General features: G+C 32.6%; 2 protein-coding genes across 5 annotated transcripts; one reads left to right on the top strand and one right to left on the bottom strand.

Annotated features, from left to right (window-relative positions):
* Positions 1 to 125: 125 nt before the first annotated feature.
* On the bottom strand, positions 126 to 1,142 carry LOC122574599 (DNA-directed RNA polymerases I, II, and III subunit RPABC2). The gene is made up of 3 exons (XM_043742330.1): positions 968 to 1,142; positions 525 to 677; positions 126 to 456 (listed from the first exon to the last, which is right to left on the bottom strand). The coding sequence occupies exons 1-3, from the start codon at positions 994 to 996 to the stop codon at positions 246 to 248; spliced, it is 393 nt and encodes a 130-aa protein (XP_043598265.1). The 5' UTR covers positions 997 to 1,142; the 3' UTR covers positions 126 to 245.
* A 7,549-nt stretch (positions 1,143 to 8,691) lies between these two features.
* LOC122574660 (facilitated trehalose transporter Tret1-2 homolog) lies at positions 8,692 to 19,927 on the top strand. Of its 4 annotated transcripts, none has more exons than XM_043742507.1 (8): positions 8,692 to 8,902; positions 11,322 to 11,577; positions 11,977 to 12,265; positions 13,010 to 13,066; positions 16,866 to 16,981; positions 17,080 to 17,215; positions 17,914 to 18,233; positions 18,540 to 19,927. In XM_043742507.1, exons 6-8 carry the CDS (start codon positions 17,086 to 17,088, stop codon positions 19,491 to 19,493), a joined length of 1,404 nt encoding a protein of 467 aa, XP_043598442.1. In that variant the 5' UTR covers positions 8,692 to 8,902; positions 11,322 to 11,577; positions 11,977 to 12,265; positions 13,010 to 13,066; positions 16,866 to 16,981; positions 17,080 to 17,085; the 3' UTR covers positions 19,494 to 19,927. The 4 variants fall into 4 exon arrangements, with proteins under 4 accessions (XP_043598442.1, XP_043598439.1, XP_043598441.1 ...); XM_043742505.1 differs by lacking the exons at positions 8,692 to 8,902; positions 16,866 to 16,981 and adding exons at positions 9,704 to 10,281; positions 10,569 to 11,198; XM_043742504.1 differs by lacking the exon at positions 16,866 to 16,981.
* Positions 19,928 to 19,986: the final 59 nt, after the last annotated feature.

The following is a 19,986-nucleotide window of genomic DNA, read 5'->3' as shown; positions in this document are numbered from 1 at the left end:
TCAACTGTCATATTTTTAACGTCAGCTTGACGTTTAAATCTAACAGAACTGCAATATAAACATGTCTTTTCTCTTTTCTTTTTAAAGGATTTTATAACTGCAAAAATATATATACGCAAATAATATAGTTGCTAAATATTTTTTATTAAAATGAGTTATACAAAGTTGAAAATAATATAGGTGCAATAAGCTTTGATATTTCTTAAATCACCTTACATCTTTATTTGTACAAGATTAAGCAGACTTTAGTGATCTATTATGATTAATTCGTCTATACCCCAATCCTCATAACTATTGTCAGGTAAATAACGTCTAATTATAATTGGAATTTTTCTTTGTTTTAGTTCTTTCATTGCAATTTGTAGTGGATCAGTTTCTCCTTCCAACTCAACCATCACAGGAGCACACATAGCTATTTGCAATGCTCTTGTCCCTAATACTCTTGCCCTTTCATATCTAAAAGCACATATTTAAGATATTTTTATTATTCTTAAGACTAAAAGCTTTTGCTTAACATTACCTACTTTGTCATATATCTTGTTGTAATTCTTTTGGACCTTTGCACTCCACCAGTAGCTTCACCAGCTGCTAATAATTCTATATTTTCTCCATCTTCTTCTTGAGGTTCTAGTTCAATATTATCATCATCATCTACATCATCAAAATCATCTGCTACCCTGTAAATGAGGAAAAATTCAACGATCTTGATATACTTAAATTGAAATATACATTGTATATATATCGTTAAAATAATTTATTAAATATCTTTTAGGTTATGTTTAACTTTATGCGTAATAAGGTGATAGAGGAATCTTTTAAACAAGAAACTGTTCATCTGAAAATAGTTGTACTGCTAAAAGCTTTACAACTATAATTATTCTTCAAAATATCAATCAATTTTTGTCCTAAGACAACAATACACACAAGTTGATATGTATAAGATACCAGTTCAGTAAATATTACGTACTCATCTCCATCAAAATCATCGTCTGCCATTCTTCTTAATCAAATAAATGTTACTATTAATACAAATTGATGACTCAATTACTTTTTTTTACAGTTTGTTAAAATATCTTTCGTTGCAAACAGTAATTAACGATGAGTACAAAACACAAGCAAATACTAAACGCCAACAAACGAATTGAAAATACCACTACTCTCGTGCAAAAATTCCTAGGATGAGTATCAAAGATAATTGATTTGTTGAAATGGAAAATAAACAGATAAGTTATAGAAAATAAATAGACAATAGAAATATTACGTAGAAAATTGCAAATTAATATAAATAATATAAATAATAATAAAAAACATGGCGATACTAGCTGGATAATTACAGCAACTTCTATAGCATCAAATAAATTTATTTAAAAATAACATTATTCAAAAATGATTGCAGTACTCTTAAACTTTATTTATAATATTTCGAGACAAGCGAAATTAATATTTTTTCTGTTTTATAGGATTGCTTCTGCTACAATATCACGAAGCTATAACGGAAATCGCAGAATTTTCAACACATCCAAACTGCATCAGTGACATTAATTCTAATTACGTCTACCTGGTTGTAATAAACTACAGATCATTATATTCCATAAAGATGATTAGGATTTTCTAGTATATTTATATTGTAACCCATGTTATTAATTATTAATTTTCTGAATAATATACGAAAAATTCTGGCACTGTTTTTTTTTATCACCCCTCATATAGTCTGCCTTTCTCGCACACTATCGTCCTCTTTTCTATTGTCATTCATATCGTCTGTCTTTCTTGCACACTATCACTGTATCTTTTTATCGCCCTTACGGACAAGCCATGTGCTGCCATCTACTCATGAACGCTCCAAGTTTCAGTTCTATCCTTCTTTAATAGATGGCAGCGCACGGTTTGTCCGAGACACGTTTCAGAGCAAGAAGTTCGATTTTTGCCTTCGGACAAGCCATGTGTTGCCATCTATCGATGAACGCTTCAAGTTTCAGTACTGTCCTCCTTTAATAGATGGCAGTATATGGTTTGTCCGACACACGTTTCAGAGCTAAGAGTTTGATTTTTGCCTTCGGACAAGCCATGTTCTACCATCTATCCATGAATGCTCGAAGTTTCAATTCCTTTGTTCCTTAATGGATGGCAGCATATGGCTGGTCCGAAGACAAAAGTCTAACTGCTTGCCCGGAAGCGCTTATAGAGAGAGAGATAAATAATGCGTGACAAAGACAGACGATACGAATGGCGATAGAAAGAGAGAAATAGTATGCGGCAAAAGACAGAGAATATGAGCTGCGATTGAAGGAGAGAGTGATAGTGTGCGACATACCTTCACATTACTTCTCATTGAGGGATTAGGGTTGGTCAGTCTGGGATCGCTGGACTGGCCATTAAACAGTTGATTAACTTTAATTAAACATTTACTGGAACGCTTTAGTTATACACAAACTACATGAGTCATGTAAAGATAATAATTTCGCTATTATTGTTATATCTCTATCTAACACTGCGCACGCGATATTCGTCTGTCCTCGTCGCCCACTATTGCTTTTGTTATCTACAGATTAAGGATATTTCGCCATTTATCAAAATTGTCCAGAACTAGAAACATGATGACGTCTTTCCAGTCCATTTCGAGTGACGGCAAAAGATCCTTTATTTGTAGACAAGGAGCGCTATATTGTGCGACAAGAACGGCAATAACGATTAGTTGTATCGTTTCACCGCTACGTGGTGATAGTGGAATGCTTCAAAAAGTAAAAACCAGCAAAGCTACAAATATAATTTGCGAAATTTTACGATTGCGTATTTTCGATTAGGTCCTAAACTATTTTCCAGTACTGAATCTGTTTGGATTTCGTATGCAATAAATGATTTTCAGTTATATAAATTAATAAAGAATACTTCGCGCGCTGTATGATTATAATAACTGTAGAATATTGTTGTGCACGCATTATACATCGAAATATGACTCTGAAAGCGTACGGAGTAAGCTTGTAAATACGTTAAAAGGTTAAAAATATATCAGAATAGGCTGTTAACAAATATAGTTGGATAACAAATAAACCACTCATCAAATATTCATAAAAATGACACCAGATGGTAGCCAAACGATTCGCTTTACGCGTACAAACGCAAAAATACGATATTAGTTACAAGGAAGCGAATATGAAATTAATACAAAAATTATAGGCATAATTCGTGTCATTTCGAGACACGTCCTTACTAAATAATTAATAACTAATTATTTAAATAGAAAACTAGACACCAGTGTTTCTAAGACCGCTTTATCTTTGTAATGCTACTCTGACAGTGTACGAACCAATATCAGAAAACGTGTAATTTATTAATTTTCGTCGCACGATTTAATTTACTATGAAGTATCAGGAGCACATAACCTAACTTAACATACTTTTTTCTCACCGTCTCTCTTTTCCTATCTTTTCTTATCTTTTCTCTCTGGTTTATGACGTCACGGTATCTATTCGTCGACCTGCTAGCTCATTCTACGTTACTGTTACTAAATCTCGATTTTTAGTTGAAAATCATTCGCTCGCCAGGTGGCACTCATCTCTATTTCCTATTCTTATTTGAATTACTAGCGGGAACATGTATATTTTTAAAAATGCTACAGGCACAACAGTTTCTGTGAAATTTTATCGATTAAATAGCGGAATATCTTGAAATGTAACTGTGTAATAAAATAAAGGAGTAAACGAATCTGTAAACTTACAGACGAGAAAATAGAGTAGACGGTAAAATATATAAGTAAAATATGCCTAACAGATTTTTTAAATTGTCACAGTGAGGATAGTCTTGAGCTATCGGATAGCAGAATATTTTGAAATTTGATTGTTAAAAGAAGATAAAATGAATTTGTAGATTTATGGACAAGAAAGAGAGCATTAAGTTTTATTTCTAGGAAATCGAGTCTTGGAAGAAGCCGGTTCATTTTAGAAATCTTTAAATTTTAAAAATCCATGCAAGAAGTTATTTCAAAAGGAAGAAATAGAATGTATTAATTAAGATGGAATGTGGAGGGTAGAAAACTTTCAAGAAGTAGAGTTTTTCTAAGAAACAGGTTCGTTATTAAGAATATTGAAGATAATTTTAAAAATAGCTAAGAAGAAATTCATTTTTACATAAAAAATTATTTATCTAAGTCATGTTCGGAAAGAATGTTGAAAATGATAAACTATCTTTCACGCTAAAGTTACTTGAGACATAACATTAGTCGCGACTCTCGTATTCGAATTCTAACGCTGCTGGTCTGATTACGAGCCCGAGAACACGTGACGAATCATCTGCTCGAAGTTTCAAAATACAATGTCATTACGAACACCTATATCTACTTAGATCGATAAAACACGATGCCTGCAAAAATGCCAAGGGCACAGGTGTACTGTTACGCTTTGTTCTACGTCTATGGAAGAAAAGTAAAAAAAAAAAAAAAACAAACGAAGTGGAAATCCATCGACCGCCTTTGTTAACGCCTTCCTGTGTTTCCAATTCTTTGATAATCTTTTTAAATTGGTATTTCCGTATACTCATGGGGAAATTAGCAATTTTTTTACTGGATATTACGTACAGGGTAGCTCACAAGTTATATTCCCTATTTAAAAATTCCACAACTTCTTTTTTATTATATGTTTCTGAAATTTTTGTTTCAGATTTTTGAAGCTCGTTTTTCTCGAAATATGTAATGGGAAGATTCGCAACGGAGTATGGAGTAAAAATAATCGAATTTTATCTTCAAATTCGATGCTGCATTATACCAACATTATATATAATTAAGAGGTGCAGATTGATTTGTTTCAACACGTCGACTGCCATACGAATTTTACACATTTTACCCCGTGAGTAAATAGAAATATACTACACCGTACGGTTTAATCTTCGCAGAATCTTCTATTACATTTGCTCACCTTTCTCTACAAATATCATCAAATATTAAGTATTAATCATTGTAAAAAATTTAGTAACTTGAGTCACCGATGACTACCAAGACAGTCAACGTACTAAGAGTCGCAGAAAGACAAGTAGAAACGTGGAAGATCTTCTTTCAGAATGGTTCACGTGCGAAACACAGGGCGATATTCGCTAAGTTGGCGAGCAACATAGAAACGGATCGTCTTATTTTTCCATTTTCTGTCAAAAGCGGAGCATGCTGACGCGGTGGAAGATCGACACCGGCGAACACTGACCTCCCTCTACTACTTGAGCTGTGTCCTTGGCCTTGAAACGAGAACGTGTTTCGGGAGATGAAATCCAACCGCACAGGTGGAACGATAATTGCTCGGCCGTCATAGCGAACGTAAGGCTTACCTTTACTTTCGCTCCGTTACGGAATCGGAGAACTTCCACACGAAGAGTAGAGTCATCGTGTTAAGTAACGCCAGACGTCTTCTTCTCTCCCAGTAGGCTGTTCAATGGATGCTGCAAAGAAAATTGGCGAATCGGTGAGGAAATTTCGGTCGCAAGATTTGGCAATATTCCAAATATTTCCACTGAAAATGCCCAATTAAAAGAAGAATAATTGTGATAAAAATTGGAAGATTCAAGAGAGTAGTTTTCAAATTTTTCTATTATTCTAATTTTCTATTACATATTTGAATGAGAATATTTTGGGTATCTTTGCGTTGACCGTAGCGAATTTTTAAATAAATTTATAAGAAGATTTATGTCTAAGAAGAAGAAGAAGAAGAGAATTTTCTAAATATAGCGTTATGCAATCTCCTAAGAAACGGAAGAAAAATAATTCCCAAGTATCGAACAAGCGATTCGCTAGGAAAACTTTAATTTACACGAAGAAGATTATCCAATTTATACGTTCAAGTGTCTCGGTTTATTTATTTGCTGACGCAATTAACTTCAATTGAGCTGGTGCGTTTGTGCTAATTTACTTCGTTCTGTTCACTGAAGGCTGATATGTTGACATTCGTGCATTTTTAACACTAGATCTTCTCCTTTTGTAATTGCATGTTATTTTTTTCAACTCTAACAACAGGCATAAGCTCTTGTCAAAATTAATAGTATCTGTCATTGAGATAGAAATATGACTACACCTATTCGGATTCATCTCATTGTAGTATTATATTAACTCTCAAATACAAAATGTTATCATTTAGCAATATAATTTACATTTAGTAAACAACGTTATCTACTGTAAATAGTACGAATATGAATTTTGTATAATTTTATGATGTTCCATAAATTGTCAATTTCAAATTGTTTTATTCCACTTAAAAAAAAAACCATGCATATAGGAGTCAAAGGTTAATGTTGAATCAAGGCAGATAATAAATCTAGCGAATAAATTTTACAACAAATATCATCTAGATAAATCTCCAATTTTGAAGAATGCAAATCATCTACGATAAAACAAATCGTACGAATTATTTCTTATATGAATCACGATATAAGTAGGAAACGTCCTAAGATATACGAGTTATTTCCTATATGAATCATAATATAAGTAGGAGATATCGTAAGATATTGTTTTTGAATATAAATCTTTTATGACAGATGTAAGTAAGAATAGAAATGATACAAGTAATGATCATTTTGATCCGCTTTAATCAAACAGGATCTAAAGTTTGTCTGTCTCTAATCCATGAAAAATTTGCCGACAACGATCAACCTGACCTATGACTTATGACACCGATTCAAGGCCTGTTTGATTAAATACACAATAATCTACCGACATTTGGCCATCGCTTCCGCTTCGATGACTTTCGTAACGTTCTTCGTAAACGTTCTTCCGCATACCATATACTGTCCATTTCGACTTAGACTTACAAAATTGTTTAGCCATCAGCATAGAAGCCGAGTATCGAATACAGTGGTTGCTTAATTTCATTTATTAATCGACTCAAATGCCAACGTTGCGTTTCATTAATCAGGAACGCAACGTTACATTTTGTAGCTGCTATAGGTTCGATTACTTTTCACGTCATCACACAGCGTTATTTGATTTACTTATAATAATTTTTCAGGATTTGGTAGTATATGTAGTAAATATTTGACCACTTGCGATAGAAGAATTTTACGCATATGTAGCGTGCGTGTATGCGTGTGTTATATAAAACATTTTGCAGTTTCATTGGTACTGTGACGAGTCAGGATTATCACGACTTGTTTTGGTAAAGTTTGAAACAAGTCTGGAAATGAATATAGAAGTTGAGAGGCAGTCACAGCAAAAATATATTTGGTTTATTCTCGTATCATGAACGTCTTAAGCATACAATAGGTATTAAATATGCAATTTCATATTTTTACATAGCTAAAATAACCTACGAATCTACGTAGATTTCTACGTCTCGATATCACGATATTTAATTATTACAATCGTTGTAATATTTAATATTGCAACGAGTATTGTACTTTATATATTTTATTCAGTTCTGCATATTAGATGTGCTCTGTGCATTTCTGTATCCTTAAATCCCCAATAAATGCATTAACATCGGCGCTCTACTTATCGATATAACAGACGATTGACTGCATAAATACTTTTCTGACCTAGGTGCTTACAAAAGATCTAGAACCTTGATCGACGAAAAGTATTTCTACATATTCGTATTTTCCAATGAAATGTTTTTGCCAGGTCCTGTATCTTACTTCACTGTGTTAACTATCTGTAGCCCTGTTACTAAAAGGGACGAAGTTAAACGCTAAAACCAACCAAACACGACAAAATGGTAAATTTCGGATTTTCTCTTTTTTTTACAATTACTGAAGACATACAAATATTTTCGGCAAAATTAATATTGATTTTCATTTAAATAGAGATATAATTAGGGTAACTGCACCTAATACGGGACACACCTGATTCGAAAAGCTTCCCGGGAAGACGAACATACCTCCTTTTAATGAAACTAACGTTAAAACACAACGAAATCAATACATATTCGCTATTTGACTTGTCCCTCCAGTACTTTGATACGCTTTTAAGTACAAGAATCAATCGCATTCAACGACAGATTTTCAAGCGAAACTCAAACGTGACTATGCTTGTCTTTTGCTTTTAAAAATACTTTACGCTATTGCCGATTGATTTTGTTGGTTACTTGCCGAGATATTGTAGTGTTCCATATTTCCATATTTCCATGTTACATATTTCTATACGTTTCTACATATTTATATTATATATTTTGTCATATTTCCATATTAAAACTATGAGAGATTCTAGATTCTATAATAGGTCTGCTTACGTTACTTAATACCATTTGAATTATACTGATTTCTATATAGAAAATTTAGGTACATGTATTACAGCAGTAATTCCAGTGTTGATATATTTGAATCCAATTAATTGGCATTTATGTAAATTCTCCAATAAATACAACTATGTACAAATACTTTTTGTAGCCACGATATGACTTTCAGATTCGTTTCGAACTTTATGTCGTGATTTCGTAACCACTGTACGTTATCATACGACTTCTGAGTGACTCATAATATTCACACAAAGAATTTATAACAAAGGAAAGAAAAAGAAAAGAAAAAAATGGGGCACCCGGGTCCCTGTAGGCATTTACATCTCGACGAAGCTCCGATACGTCGATGGAACGATGTATGTGCCGATAGGTGATTCACGCGACGCGCTACGTTCGCTCGGACCATTTTACGCAATGGGTTCCTTTATCTGTCGGAATTCGCCGGCAGTATATATGTTTCAGCGTGATCGCGTGCCGACAGACGCGGAATATCGCCACTGAGCCGCGGATGTGAATGGTCCACGACGATCGGGAACGAAGAAACTCGCGTCTGTCCACTGCCAGCATATGAAACCGGACTTGCATTCAGTGAATAACGAGTCTCCGCGTAGCTGTCCTCCCGGCTGCAACTGTACCAGGTCATCATCTACGTTTTAACGTCTGTCTGGAACCATTCGAACGAAGAATCTTCAATCTTGGTACACTGGCGCTTTCTTAAAATATTTGAGAAATATATAAAAGAAAAAAAGATTCGCTTGGAAGGAAAACATTTTTATTGGATGTTCTGTGAGATAAAATGAAAGAAAGATGCATATAATATATATGTGAGAATTGATTGAAGGAGAAGGGAAATTGTAGTGAAACCTGTGGTTGGGAAATCTGGGAAACTGTGACGCGAATGATTAGTGGATATAGAAGCATAGTGAAAGGTATTGATTCACGAGTTAGTTTCAGGTTGTTTCTTTGTGGAGACGCTTCGGCGATGAGTTTTGTTGAAGAAAGTGAGTCTGTGTGGTTACAGTAGAGATGTGTACGTAGGCTAATTTATAATTTGGTATCTTTAGTAGATTATTCCGCGTACATTTAACCCAGATATGCTTAAGTTTCTTTCGTAATCTTTCTCGAGATATCGACTTAAGTCGACATAAATTGTGGCCGGAAAATAATAAAATACAATAAAATTATTTTTCCATGAGTACTGATGAATTAGTATCGTAATTCGCACAGTTTTTCGTGCGAGGATACTTCAGTATTTAATTCTGTGTAATTTGCGTATGTAAATATATATATTTATATTTATATTCATTTACTGGCATCGACCATTGACTTAGCTTTGTCATTGTTGACAACGCTTCTTATTAAAGCAACATTATTTTATGTTTGAAATATCCTCTGACAACAGTAGCTGCTATCGTTCATGCGACTAAGTAAGGCCAATTCTGAACAATTTTATATAATATTCATTTTGTTAACAGAAATTAATGGATGGAAAATTTATCGTAATCTACAATTTGAAAATTTGTGATATTCTCGTTTTGAGAATTACTTCGGTAAATACATTTAATTCCTCAACGCACAGATTTGCCTCAATTCACTAATGAGGATGATTCTATCACTATGCATTTTGATGTATAGTGCATCAATTTATAACATGTAGCTTAAAGTCATAAAGATTAATGGCTAAAAATATCAGCCAGACTAATTGCAAGCACAATCCATGTCATGGGCAAGTGCGATAAGGAGAGATACTCGTATGGCTGGTCCAGAAAATCGACTTTGTTTTTTGCATAAATCAAAAGTACAATGCTTCAAAACTATCCACATAAATTTGTGGAGCCGAATTTGAAAAAAAAATAACCAAGTTGAAACTCGTTTAGCAAGGCTCGCCAGAGCCCGACGATAAGCGGGTGTAAAAGTCAATAATATGCGCGCGATGTATATGAAATGCAATATTGAGATGACAAGACAGTGTGATAATCAATAATCTAATCTGATAATCTGCACATATAGGATCGTTGTTTACCTGATTGCGATAGTTTACATAAGTCGGTTTATTTACCTATAATTACATTTACTTGTAAGTATATGTTTTCGAACTTTACTAAAACTTTAAACGCGTCTTTGCACAATAACTTAGGAAATAATTGGCTGATCAATTTAAAACGAAGTTTAGTTATATCTTCGGTCTTTATTTTATTTCTTATTTAAATATTCCTTTAATCGATATAAACTCAATTTATCTATCGAGAAAAGCTCATTTTCCTTCGAAATTGTACAGCTTGTGTAATTTTTCATACTTCTTGTTTGAAATAAGTATAATCTCAGCGCAAGTTATGCAATTTTAAGAAACTTTATAATTTTTAGATTCTGATGAGTGTATCAAGTGCTACACTGCATGCAAACGATGATTATATCGTTGTAAATCATGACAATGATTGCATACGATCCGATATAACTTTTATTTTTTAGTTCACGAATGTCTCTTTTTACTCGTAAAATAATAATCTTTCGTTTGTTAATAATTTTCTAAGGAAATATAAAAGAATCATTCGATTTTGCTGCTGTCACACGAAAATCTTCCGTTAAGTGGTTAAAATACTCGCGTATCAATTTATTAAAGATTACACGATTTGCAATACGACTACGTTATTATACATTTGTTTAAACCCTGCTGTGTTCTTTCGATCCTTATCGATCCAATCGATTTCTTCTAACAAGAAATTTTATTATTTTAACATTTGTTTTCCGAGTTTCTCATTCTCTAGTTAGAAATATGTCAAGCTCAAGCAAGATATGGAAAAGTTGTTTTTATATGCACGACACCTCGCTTCAACTTTATGTTAAATATTTTTTACAAATATTAAGTCTTCTTATTCGTTGGGATAAATCCAAAATCGAAATATAAAAATTGGAGGATTGCAACAGGTGAATCTATCTGGTATTATATCTAGATAAGTAGAGAGCAGTCTAATAGTCGGAACATTGATTAAAAAAGTAAGGAAATATTGCGACATAGTGATTTTTTGTTTATATCAATTGTGGGGGGGGCGGGAAGGTCGGGAATTTTTGTGTGTAATTTGGTTATATAGTTTAATGAAGTATTCCTTTGACATTAAGGGGAGATGAATCTATGGCAACTGCTGGAGGAGGTCGAGAACAAGAATTTTTTTAATCGCTGGAGAGTTAACTATTTCTTATGGAAAAAGGTCTTGCTGGTTTACTTGGGGGATTTCTGGCTTATGACGTTATTCTCAGGAATGTGGGACCCGTATTTGTGGGAAGAGCTCAGTGATTCGGATGAAGATAGTCCATTGAATTCTTTGTAAATTTAAAGAAAGAAAAACCGAATGTTTTGGAAGAATTTTGGTTGAAGGTAAATTAAATTTGTAATTAATTACTGACTTAATTTTCAAAATTTTTGTGCAATATTTCTCGATAGTTAAATTATTCGCGCTGGTGTTAAACTATTTAGTATCGAAGAAATCTGTTTCTACATAATTTACAATTTATTATATTATTTGACATTGACAAAAATTTGATCTTAAATTAGTTAAATGAAAAAATTATTTGCTATTGAAAACACCGAATATTAAAATATTTGCAATAATGCCAAGTTATTCGAATTCAATCATCGAGAGTTTTGTGATTATTTTACAGAACACCGTATCATTTTATCAGCTCCGATCAATCTAAAAAATACATCGCGATGGCTAATTAATCAACTAGCGATTGAGTTCATATTTCATATCAATTTTTTATGTTTGTCTCACAGGTATGACCGAATCCTGATATATTATGATATGATATATAATATATTAATTATATGCTAATGCTTTAATCGTCCGACGCGAGGAACTTTCTCCTTAACGAAGGATAAAGTTAACGGAAAACTTGTATGTAGACCTAAAATAATTAATTAGATGAAAAAATACAAACCAAGTTAAGAGAGCAGGAGCGAAGTGACGTTTAAAAGGATACTTACTACGACATATTTGAAAATGAGTATAGTAAACGGAATAAATGATTCGAACGGGCACGTGGAGACACATTTGGAGACCAAGGTAATCTTGTTATCTAAAAAATATTTTCATCATGATCTTTTACCACCTTATCGAATCTCTTTCTCCATTAAGATAGCTCCTTGTATGATATCTTTAATTAATTTGCACTGCAGCAGTACTTTATGTAATTAGAATTATTGTCAAAATAATTATCAATGGAAATTATACATATTTCTAGCATAAATTAAACTTTACATAACATGAAAAATAAGTCCAAGACAATACCAAGGAACTATTATTTAATCAATAACTGATCGATAATTATCAAGGGTAGTTATCAACGGATCAGACCAACAACCCCATACATACTATTGACGCCACCATATTTCACTTTCGCTTTTAGATATTTAACATTAAAACTTATTGTATGTTCATACACGGAGTGTTATCTCTTTCTGGTATTTTTAAATCCGATTAGTGAATCTCAGAAGACAGATAACATAGAGTAATTTCAAAGCGATCATTATGTTTTTTAACTTCTGCCAGTAAGTGCACGTCATTACGTTATCACAGCTTTTTAGTAGTTCCTTAGTACCTGCAAATGTTCACAGAAAAACATTGAAGGTCACAAACAAAGTCAGGAGAATTAAGTCATCGTAATTTTAAGTCAGTACATTAAGTTAATACATAAATCCGTATCTGCCATCGTAGAAAAGTAGATAACGCATGAAAATTCTCAGTTTACTTTGTACCATGTACGATGATTATCGAGGGATGTAAATAGAATGATTCTTTTCTTTCTAGTTCGTGCCAGATACCGAAGAGGAAAGAAAATGGGAGAAGAAAGGTGTCATGTATCAGGTAAAATGTCTTTTTTTTACATTTATAATGCGATGGAATAAAATTTATGGTATCTATGCTGATAGAACGTTGTTTTGACTTTATAAAAACGAGCCACGTTTCCTGAATCACTATCATAAACGTTGCTATTGCATTTACATGTGATAAATAACTATGAAAGTAATTACATTTAGAGATAGAATACAAATCAGTTTGCTCGATATCATCTAATATTACGGAATGGAAAAATTATAATATAGATTGAGAATCGATGAAGGGTAAAATAAGAAGTTAAAGCAAGAAAAATTGGCCAATTAGGACTTATCATCGAACGAAAAATCGATACGACGAATTATAAATTTCCATTAGCCGTTGAGATAAATTACGAATGTTCAACGTCCAAAACAAAACCTTTTATCGAGAAATCGTTTTGCTCGGTATTTTATTTCTGTCAGAGTTAAGAGGTCTTTGACACACATCGCGCATATGTACAGAAAAATAATGGCAATAATAATGATAACGAGACTGATGTATCCTTTCGTTGTTCGTCCTATGAAGTCGACGCAAATGATATCGAACGAGGTCATTTCAAGGGAAAGGTTCTTATCTCTCGAGTATTTTACTATCACGCTACTATTATAGAGAACGATAGGATATTACATTCATTTTTCTATTTACCAATGATTAATTTTTAATTTTGATTCTTGATCATTCTTCTTTTACAATCTTGATTCTTAATCTTGCCTAAAGTACTTCACAAAGCTTAACGAATTTACAACAATCGAATTTATCACACGAATGGATTAATGCTCGAATGTAGTTAAACATTTTTGTGATCGAATCGAATGTTCTCAAAGTGCTTCATGAAGCTTAGGAGCTTAGAGCTGGATTCAGAAAAATCGAACTTATCAGGTGAACTAATCGGATGCAGCTACAACATTATGTAATCGAAATGATTCGTTATATTTTATATATATTATACATGTATACTGCTGCAATTTTCTGACACAACTGAATATTGACGTCGATTCGTGAGTAGAGTTGCAATATTACTTTTAAATGAGATAAGTCTGACTTGTAGATTAACACATTCTTGACCGCAAGCCCCGAAGCAACTAGTAAATAGAATTAATATTAAATAATGAAGCGATGATTACATCGTAATTAATTGAATTCGTGAATGTAATTTCAAATCCGTAATCTACGTTAAATGTTGATGTTTTGCTAAAAATAAAACATATTTTAAGAATTTGTCATTTTGTATCATTGCTTTTCGAAAAGATTACAAAGTGCAATTTGTAATTATTTACAAGAAAAGTTGCCAAGTTTTATCTATTCCAGAACTTTCGTAAAATGGCTATCACCATTATATTATGTTTTGGACTGGAAATGGATTGCATTATTATTATAAACATTGGAAATATATTGAAAACGTGTAGCGCGTCTTAAACGAAATATAGAAATTTCCATAATTAGTCTGCAATATGTTAAAACTATAATTCTTATCTACGAATTTTAAGCTGAACTAAAATTCAAGCTAATTCCTGAATAATCATTTCATTTTAAGAAATCATTCGTGAATTGCAACAATGGTTAACGGACTTATTTCTTACAATTATCTTGGAAAATGAATAATAATTAAATTTAATTATGGAAAATAAATTATGAATAAAATTAAGTTATTGAGTCGAATCGATCAATGTTGGATTAATATTCATCCATTTTAATTCTTGTCGCGCCGCGTTTCATACATCATTGTCGATGAACAGTTAAGCGTATCCATTGGCTCAATAATAATCGTTCTATTCAATTGGTCTTGCAACTTCTGAACAACAATACTTATTTCCTCAATTGGTACTTAAATTCGTATTATTATAATTTGTATTCTAAAGGCTATCAAATTTTTTTAAACATTTGCACTTTTTCTAATTGGAACAGAAACGTGGTTTAAGAAATTTGAAAAATTATATTGTGAATACAAAATTTTATCGATTATAAAATGTTACTGATTCTTCATATTTTATTTGCTAAGATCGGTTTTTTAGGATTTTCTAGGATTGAGTTATTAATCAAGATGAGAAACACGGAGGTAAACAGAAGATCTTACGTAAAAAATACTAAGCTATATACGTTAGTCTGTTATTTACGTAACAACTCATACGAGAGGCTTAATTTCTGCTATTATAAATGCTTACAATCTCCCGTTTAATCTTCCATGAACTTTTGGAGATTAGAACTAAATTGGAGAGAAAAATAGAAGTTATTAAGAAAAATTAAGTTATTAATCAGAATTAAGTAGAAGTGTTCCAAAATGTTACATTAATGCATATTTTAAATCAATCACAGTTCCTTAGGGAGAATTTTTCTGCAAACTGACTTCTCTTCATTTCTTTCGACAAAAATTTCAAATGTTGAAAACCCAATATTTTGCATGAATTATATAATTTACAACTTAATACATTGCAATACCCAAACTCTTAAAGTTAATAGGTATACCCATTTTTTGTATTATTCATCATCTTGTTTCACTATGCAACTCCTTAAATTACCGAAGTTTTTTCGATTAACAATCGATTTTTACAATTATTTCGTAGCTCTCTCATGGCATAGATAACGTTCATTTTCTTGGAAATGTACGATGAGAAGTTATTGATATCTTACATGGAAGAATAATTAATGTCGCTAATTAAAAAATTAGGGAAATATAATGGAAAGGATGAGTCACGCGAGATACCGTGATTTGTCAATCACGCAAGTTCTATAAATTTCTCGACTGTCGCACAACCGGAAAATAAGTAAATGCAGTCAGACAAGTACGCTGAAGTAATAGCTATAGACGGAGGCACGGTGGCGTATTTGAAAGGTTTGCGTAACTCGAAATACCGTGATATTATCAAACGCTTAACGCAGCTTTACGTAAACCTTTTGATGACATTTCAAGGCTTAATTTAATTATTCCTCCTTGCTCTTCTTCTCTGTAAACCTTCATCCCAAACCGGTTTCGATATTGGTCACACAAGAGTGGCTTCTCAGCGATAGTAGGGTTGTTTCAGAAAAAATGCCTTCTGATTAACTAGCATCTACAATAAATTTTATTCTTTTGCCCATTCGTTATATTCGTTCTTTAATTGAGGATCGATTTCAGAAAAGATACGTTGTAACGATGTATTTTTTCGATTTTTTTATCTTTATTTTGATTATTTCTTATAGACTCGCTCAATAAGTTGGGAATTTTCCGTTTAAGATAATAGTAAATTACATATTCATAAGTGTAAAATTGTTGAATATTTATTGTTTATTGAGTGAACATTTTATTTTGTTGACTGAGAAGTTAGCGTTATCTTGTAGTCAGATTTAATGTGTTTACGCTGATATTTAGATACAATTTCAATTTATATTATTGAAAGTTTCTTATTCATTGAAAAATTGATTAAAGATGGTATCACATGTTTTATCTCTCATTAATTTCATTAAATTTCGTCCATCGGAATATGCTGCTTGGCTAATCATCAATTCTCACTTGTCTGATAATCTAACGTAATAATTAACACTAAATTCTTAGGTATTTCTTCAATAAGAACGAGTCAACTTTATGATAACAGTAATCTTTTAAATATCTAATATGCTAATAATTAACTGATTACGTGTACATCTATAATCAATTATACATTTTAATGCCTATTCATTTGTATGCAGTCATTAGCAATTATAATAGTTATAATTACGAATTCAAAAACGAAAATAGAAGTTTGTCATGAAAAGGACACAGATCTTTATATAATGTAGAAATTTTATAATTAATGTATCGTGTATCTTTCAGAAGAATTAATAGGATTATAATCTCTTCGAAGATTATGATGGCAATAAATAATAAAGAATCTACTCGAAGTAATTTATAACACTCTACATAGTATACTCTGATGCAAATTGAATATTGTAATTATTTAGCAAACAAATTGTTCTTTAATTTATACTCTATCGAATTAATTGATAAATTAAAATGTTGCGATATAAAATATCTCTAAAATTTGCAGATAATTATGTCGCTGTGCGCGAACTCCTCCGTTTTGGGTCCTTCCATGGCTTTTGGCTATAGCGGAGTTGCATTGACACCTTTGACGTCATCTACCAGTGACGTGAAAATCGACAAAGATCAAGCCAATTGGATTGGTCAGTACTACCTCGATAATTTCGATGAATTTAATTCTATTAATTAATTTAACACGGTAATATTCAACAAAGTGAATGAAACAAAATTTTCAACGCAATTAGGGAATTATTTACTTGTATAGTGCAACCATCACGGTTAACTAATATTATCATAGTCATTCTGATACTATGTCGAACTATAGACGTACGTTCGACATTTTGTTTCATTTGATTTTTCTCGAATTAATTAAATATTCTTTCGAATATTCTCTTGTGGTAATATATGGATAAATTTATTCAAATTATGAACAAATTTCGAAAATATTGTTTATCGAATAAGGATTGGGTGGAATAAAATAACGAACGTTTGTCAAACTGCAGAGTATCAATACATTGGGGACCAACGAGCGATTTTATACAATATTATGAATGCTTTAATTCTTTCAAATTTCATAAAATTGTAGAATTTAGGTGGAAGACATATACCAAAAAAATATATATATATATATATGTATTTATATATACATATACATATATTGAAGGAATGTTTAAAATTCGTAGCCATAGTGTTAAAATACAGAATTTGATGATGTATTGTAAATTGTTTGAAATATCGCAGTGTTGGTCCTTAATGGATTGAATTATTTCCAAAGTAAAAACTAAGCTAACCTGCGCGATCTTCTTCACCGAAATTAATAATCCAATTGTATAATCCATAGCGACAGCAACAGCACTGGGTATTCCATTTGGTTGCATCGTTTCTGGTTACACTATGAGACGCGGAAGAAAGTTGAGCTTGTTGATAACGTCTATCGTGTCCATCGTTGGCTGGCTCGTCATTTATTTAGCTGGAACATACGAACAAATTCTTGTAGGCAGAATCATTTCCGGAATCGCGACAGGTATGGCCTCGGTACCAGCCACAGTTTATAGCGCGGAGGTTTCTTCTCCAAAATGGCGATCAATTATGATAACATGGACCAGCGTATCTATCGCCATCGGTGTTCTTGTCGTTTATATTTTCGGCTATATTTTCAAGGTAAAGAAAGTTATGTATGTAATTCTATTTCTTTAAAAAATTTTGCGATATACACACCTGCTCAAAAATTTTAGAACAGTTATTGCGTTATATTTATAGCTTCAAAATTGGAAAGAGTCAAGTAAAAAGATATTAAGAATTGTGTAGAATTAATATGGTTAAGAAATTAATCAGGAATTTAATTAATTCATACTCTATACAGAATACTAAGTTCTTATGAAAAATAGAAATTTTCGTAAAAAATAATCCGCAGTCTAGTAATCAGTCAGAAATCACGGTTCGACTCACGATCTTTCTCTCCCAAAGGACGATTGGCGAATGGTGGCTCTGATGTGCGCCCTGTTTCCTCTGGTCTCGGCCGTGCTGACCTTGGCCATCGTCCTAGAAACCCCGATCTGGTTACGAGACAGAGGTCGTCTAGACGAGGCGTTACAGGTGTTGAAAAAATTCCGCGGCATCCCAAAAGACGTGCCTCCCCCGCCACAGCTTAACGAAGAATTGAAACCACGTCCTCAGCGAAAGAAACAAAATTTCATGAAACATATGCTCAAGAGGAACGCCATGGTACCTTTTGCAATTCTGCTCGGTTATTTCTTTTTCCAGCAATTCTCCGGACTTTTCATCATCGTCTATTACGCAGTGGACATTATACAAAGCGCTGGAGTCACTATAGATCCCAATTTGGGGGCAGTTTTGATAGGATTAACAAGATTAGTAGGTACTTTACTAGTGTCGTGCATGTCAGGAAAATTAGGAAGGAGAAAACCTTCTATCGTTTCTGGATCTGCAATGACAATTTTCATGGGAGTATTATCTGTGTACTTATTAATGAAGGATAAAGGATATTCTATAAACGATGGTGGCCTGATACCTGTGATATGTATACTTATGTACATTTTTGGAAGCACTTTTGGCTTCTTGGTGATCCCATTCGCCATGGTGGGCGAAGTGTATCCAACGAAGGTTAAGGAAGCGTTATCAGGACTGACTACGTGTATCAATTACATCTTCAGCGCCATTACGGTGAAAACTTACCCGGACATGGAGGCCGCTATGGGGAGACATGGAGTTTTCATATTTTTCACGGTGCTGTCGTTTTTGGGAACGTTATTTGTGACGTTTTTCTTACCTGAGACTAAGGGAAAGACTCTGAGGGAGATTGAAGATATGTTCTCGAGGAAGAAGGAAGTGGTTGACTCGCCGGAAGAAGAGAAGATGGTAGATGGTAGATATGATATATGTTTCTGGAGGAAAGCATAGTTACCTGAAGGTTACACGAATTATTTAGTAAAGAAAAGAAACGATGGACTTTTTGAAGGCGGAAAAAAATGATATCGAGGGATTCTATTTATAAATCTGAATATCAATGCAACGGTGAAAATACTCTTAACTTTGTCTAAATCGAAACAATTTCTTCATGTTTGCGAAAAGTTTGAGTGTAAAGATTGGGAATGTTAGAAAAGATTGATCGAGATTTTTATTCGTTAAAAATATCAGCCCTTGCAAATCTAGCTTCCTTATTGCGTTGATAGCTGTTAATTAATCTATCAAACTACGTTGCAACTGCCTGTCATCCTGCCATCTATGTTTATTTTCTGTTAAAGTAATTTAAGAATATACTTATTTTTGTACCTTTAATAAATGTTAAATATTATATGTATTATATTAAATAATAAATGTTAAATATTATATAATTTCCTTCGAATGTAAAACCATCGATTTGTAATTGATTTACACTTAAGAGAAGTGTTAA

Source organism: Bombus pyrosoma, linkage group LG14 (assembly GCF_014825855.1).
Source record: "Bombus pyrosoma isolate SC7728 linkage group LG14, ASM1482585v1, whole genome shotgun sequence".
NCBI lineage: Eukaryota > Metazoa > Arthropoda > Insecta > Hymenoptera > Apidae > Bombus > Bombus pyrosoma.
Note: the sequence above shows the minus strand (reverse complement) of the source record. Positions and strands in the feature narration are given on the sequence as shown.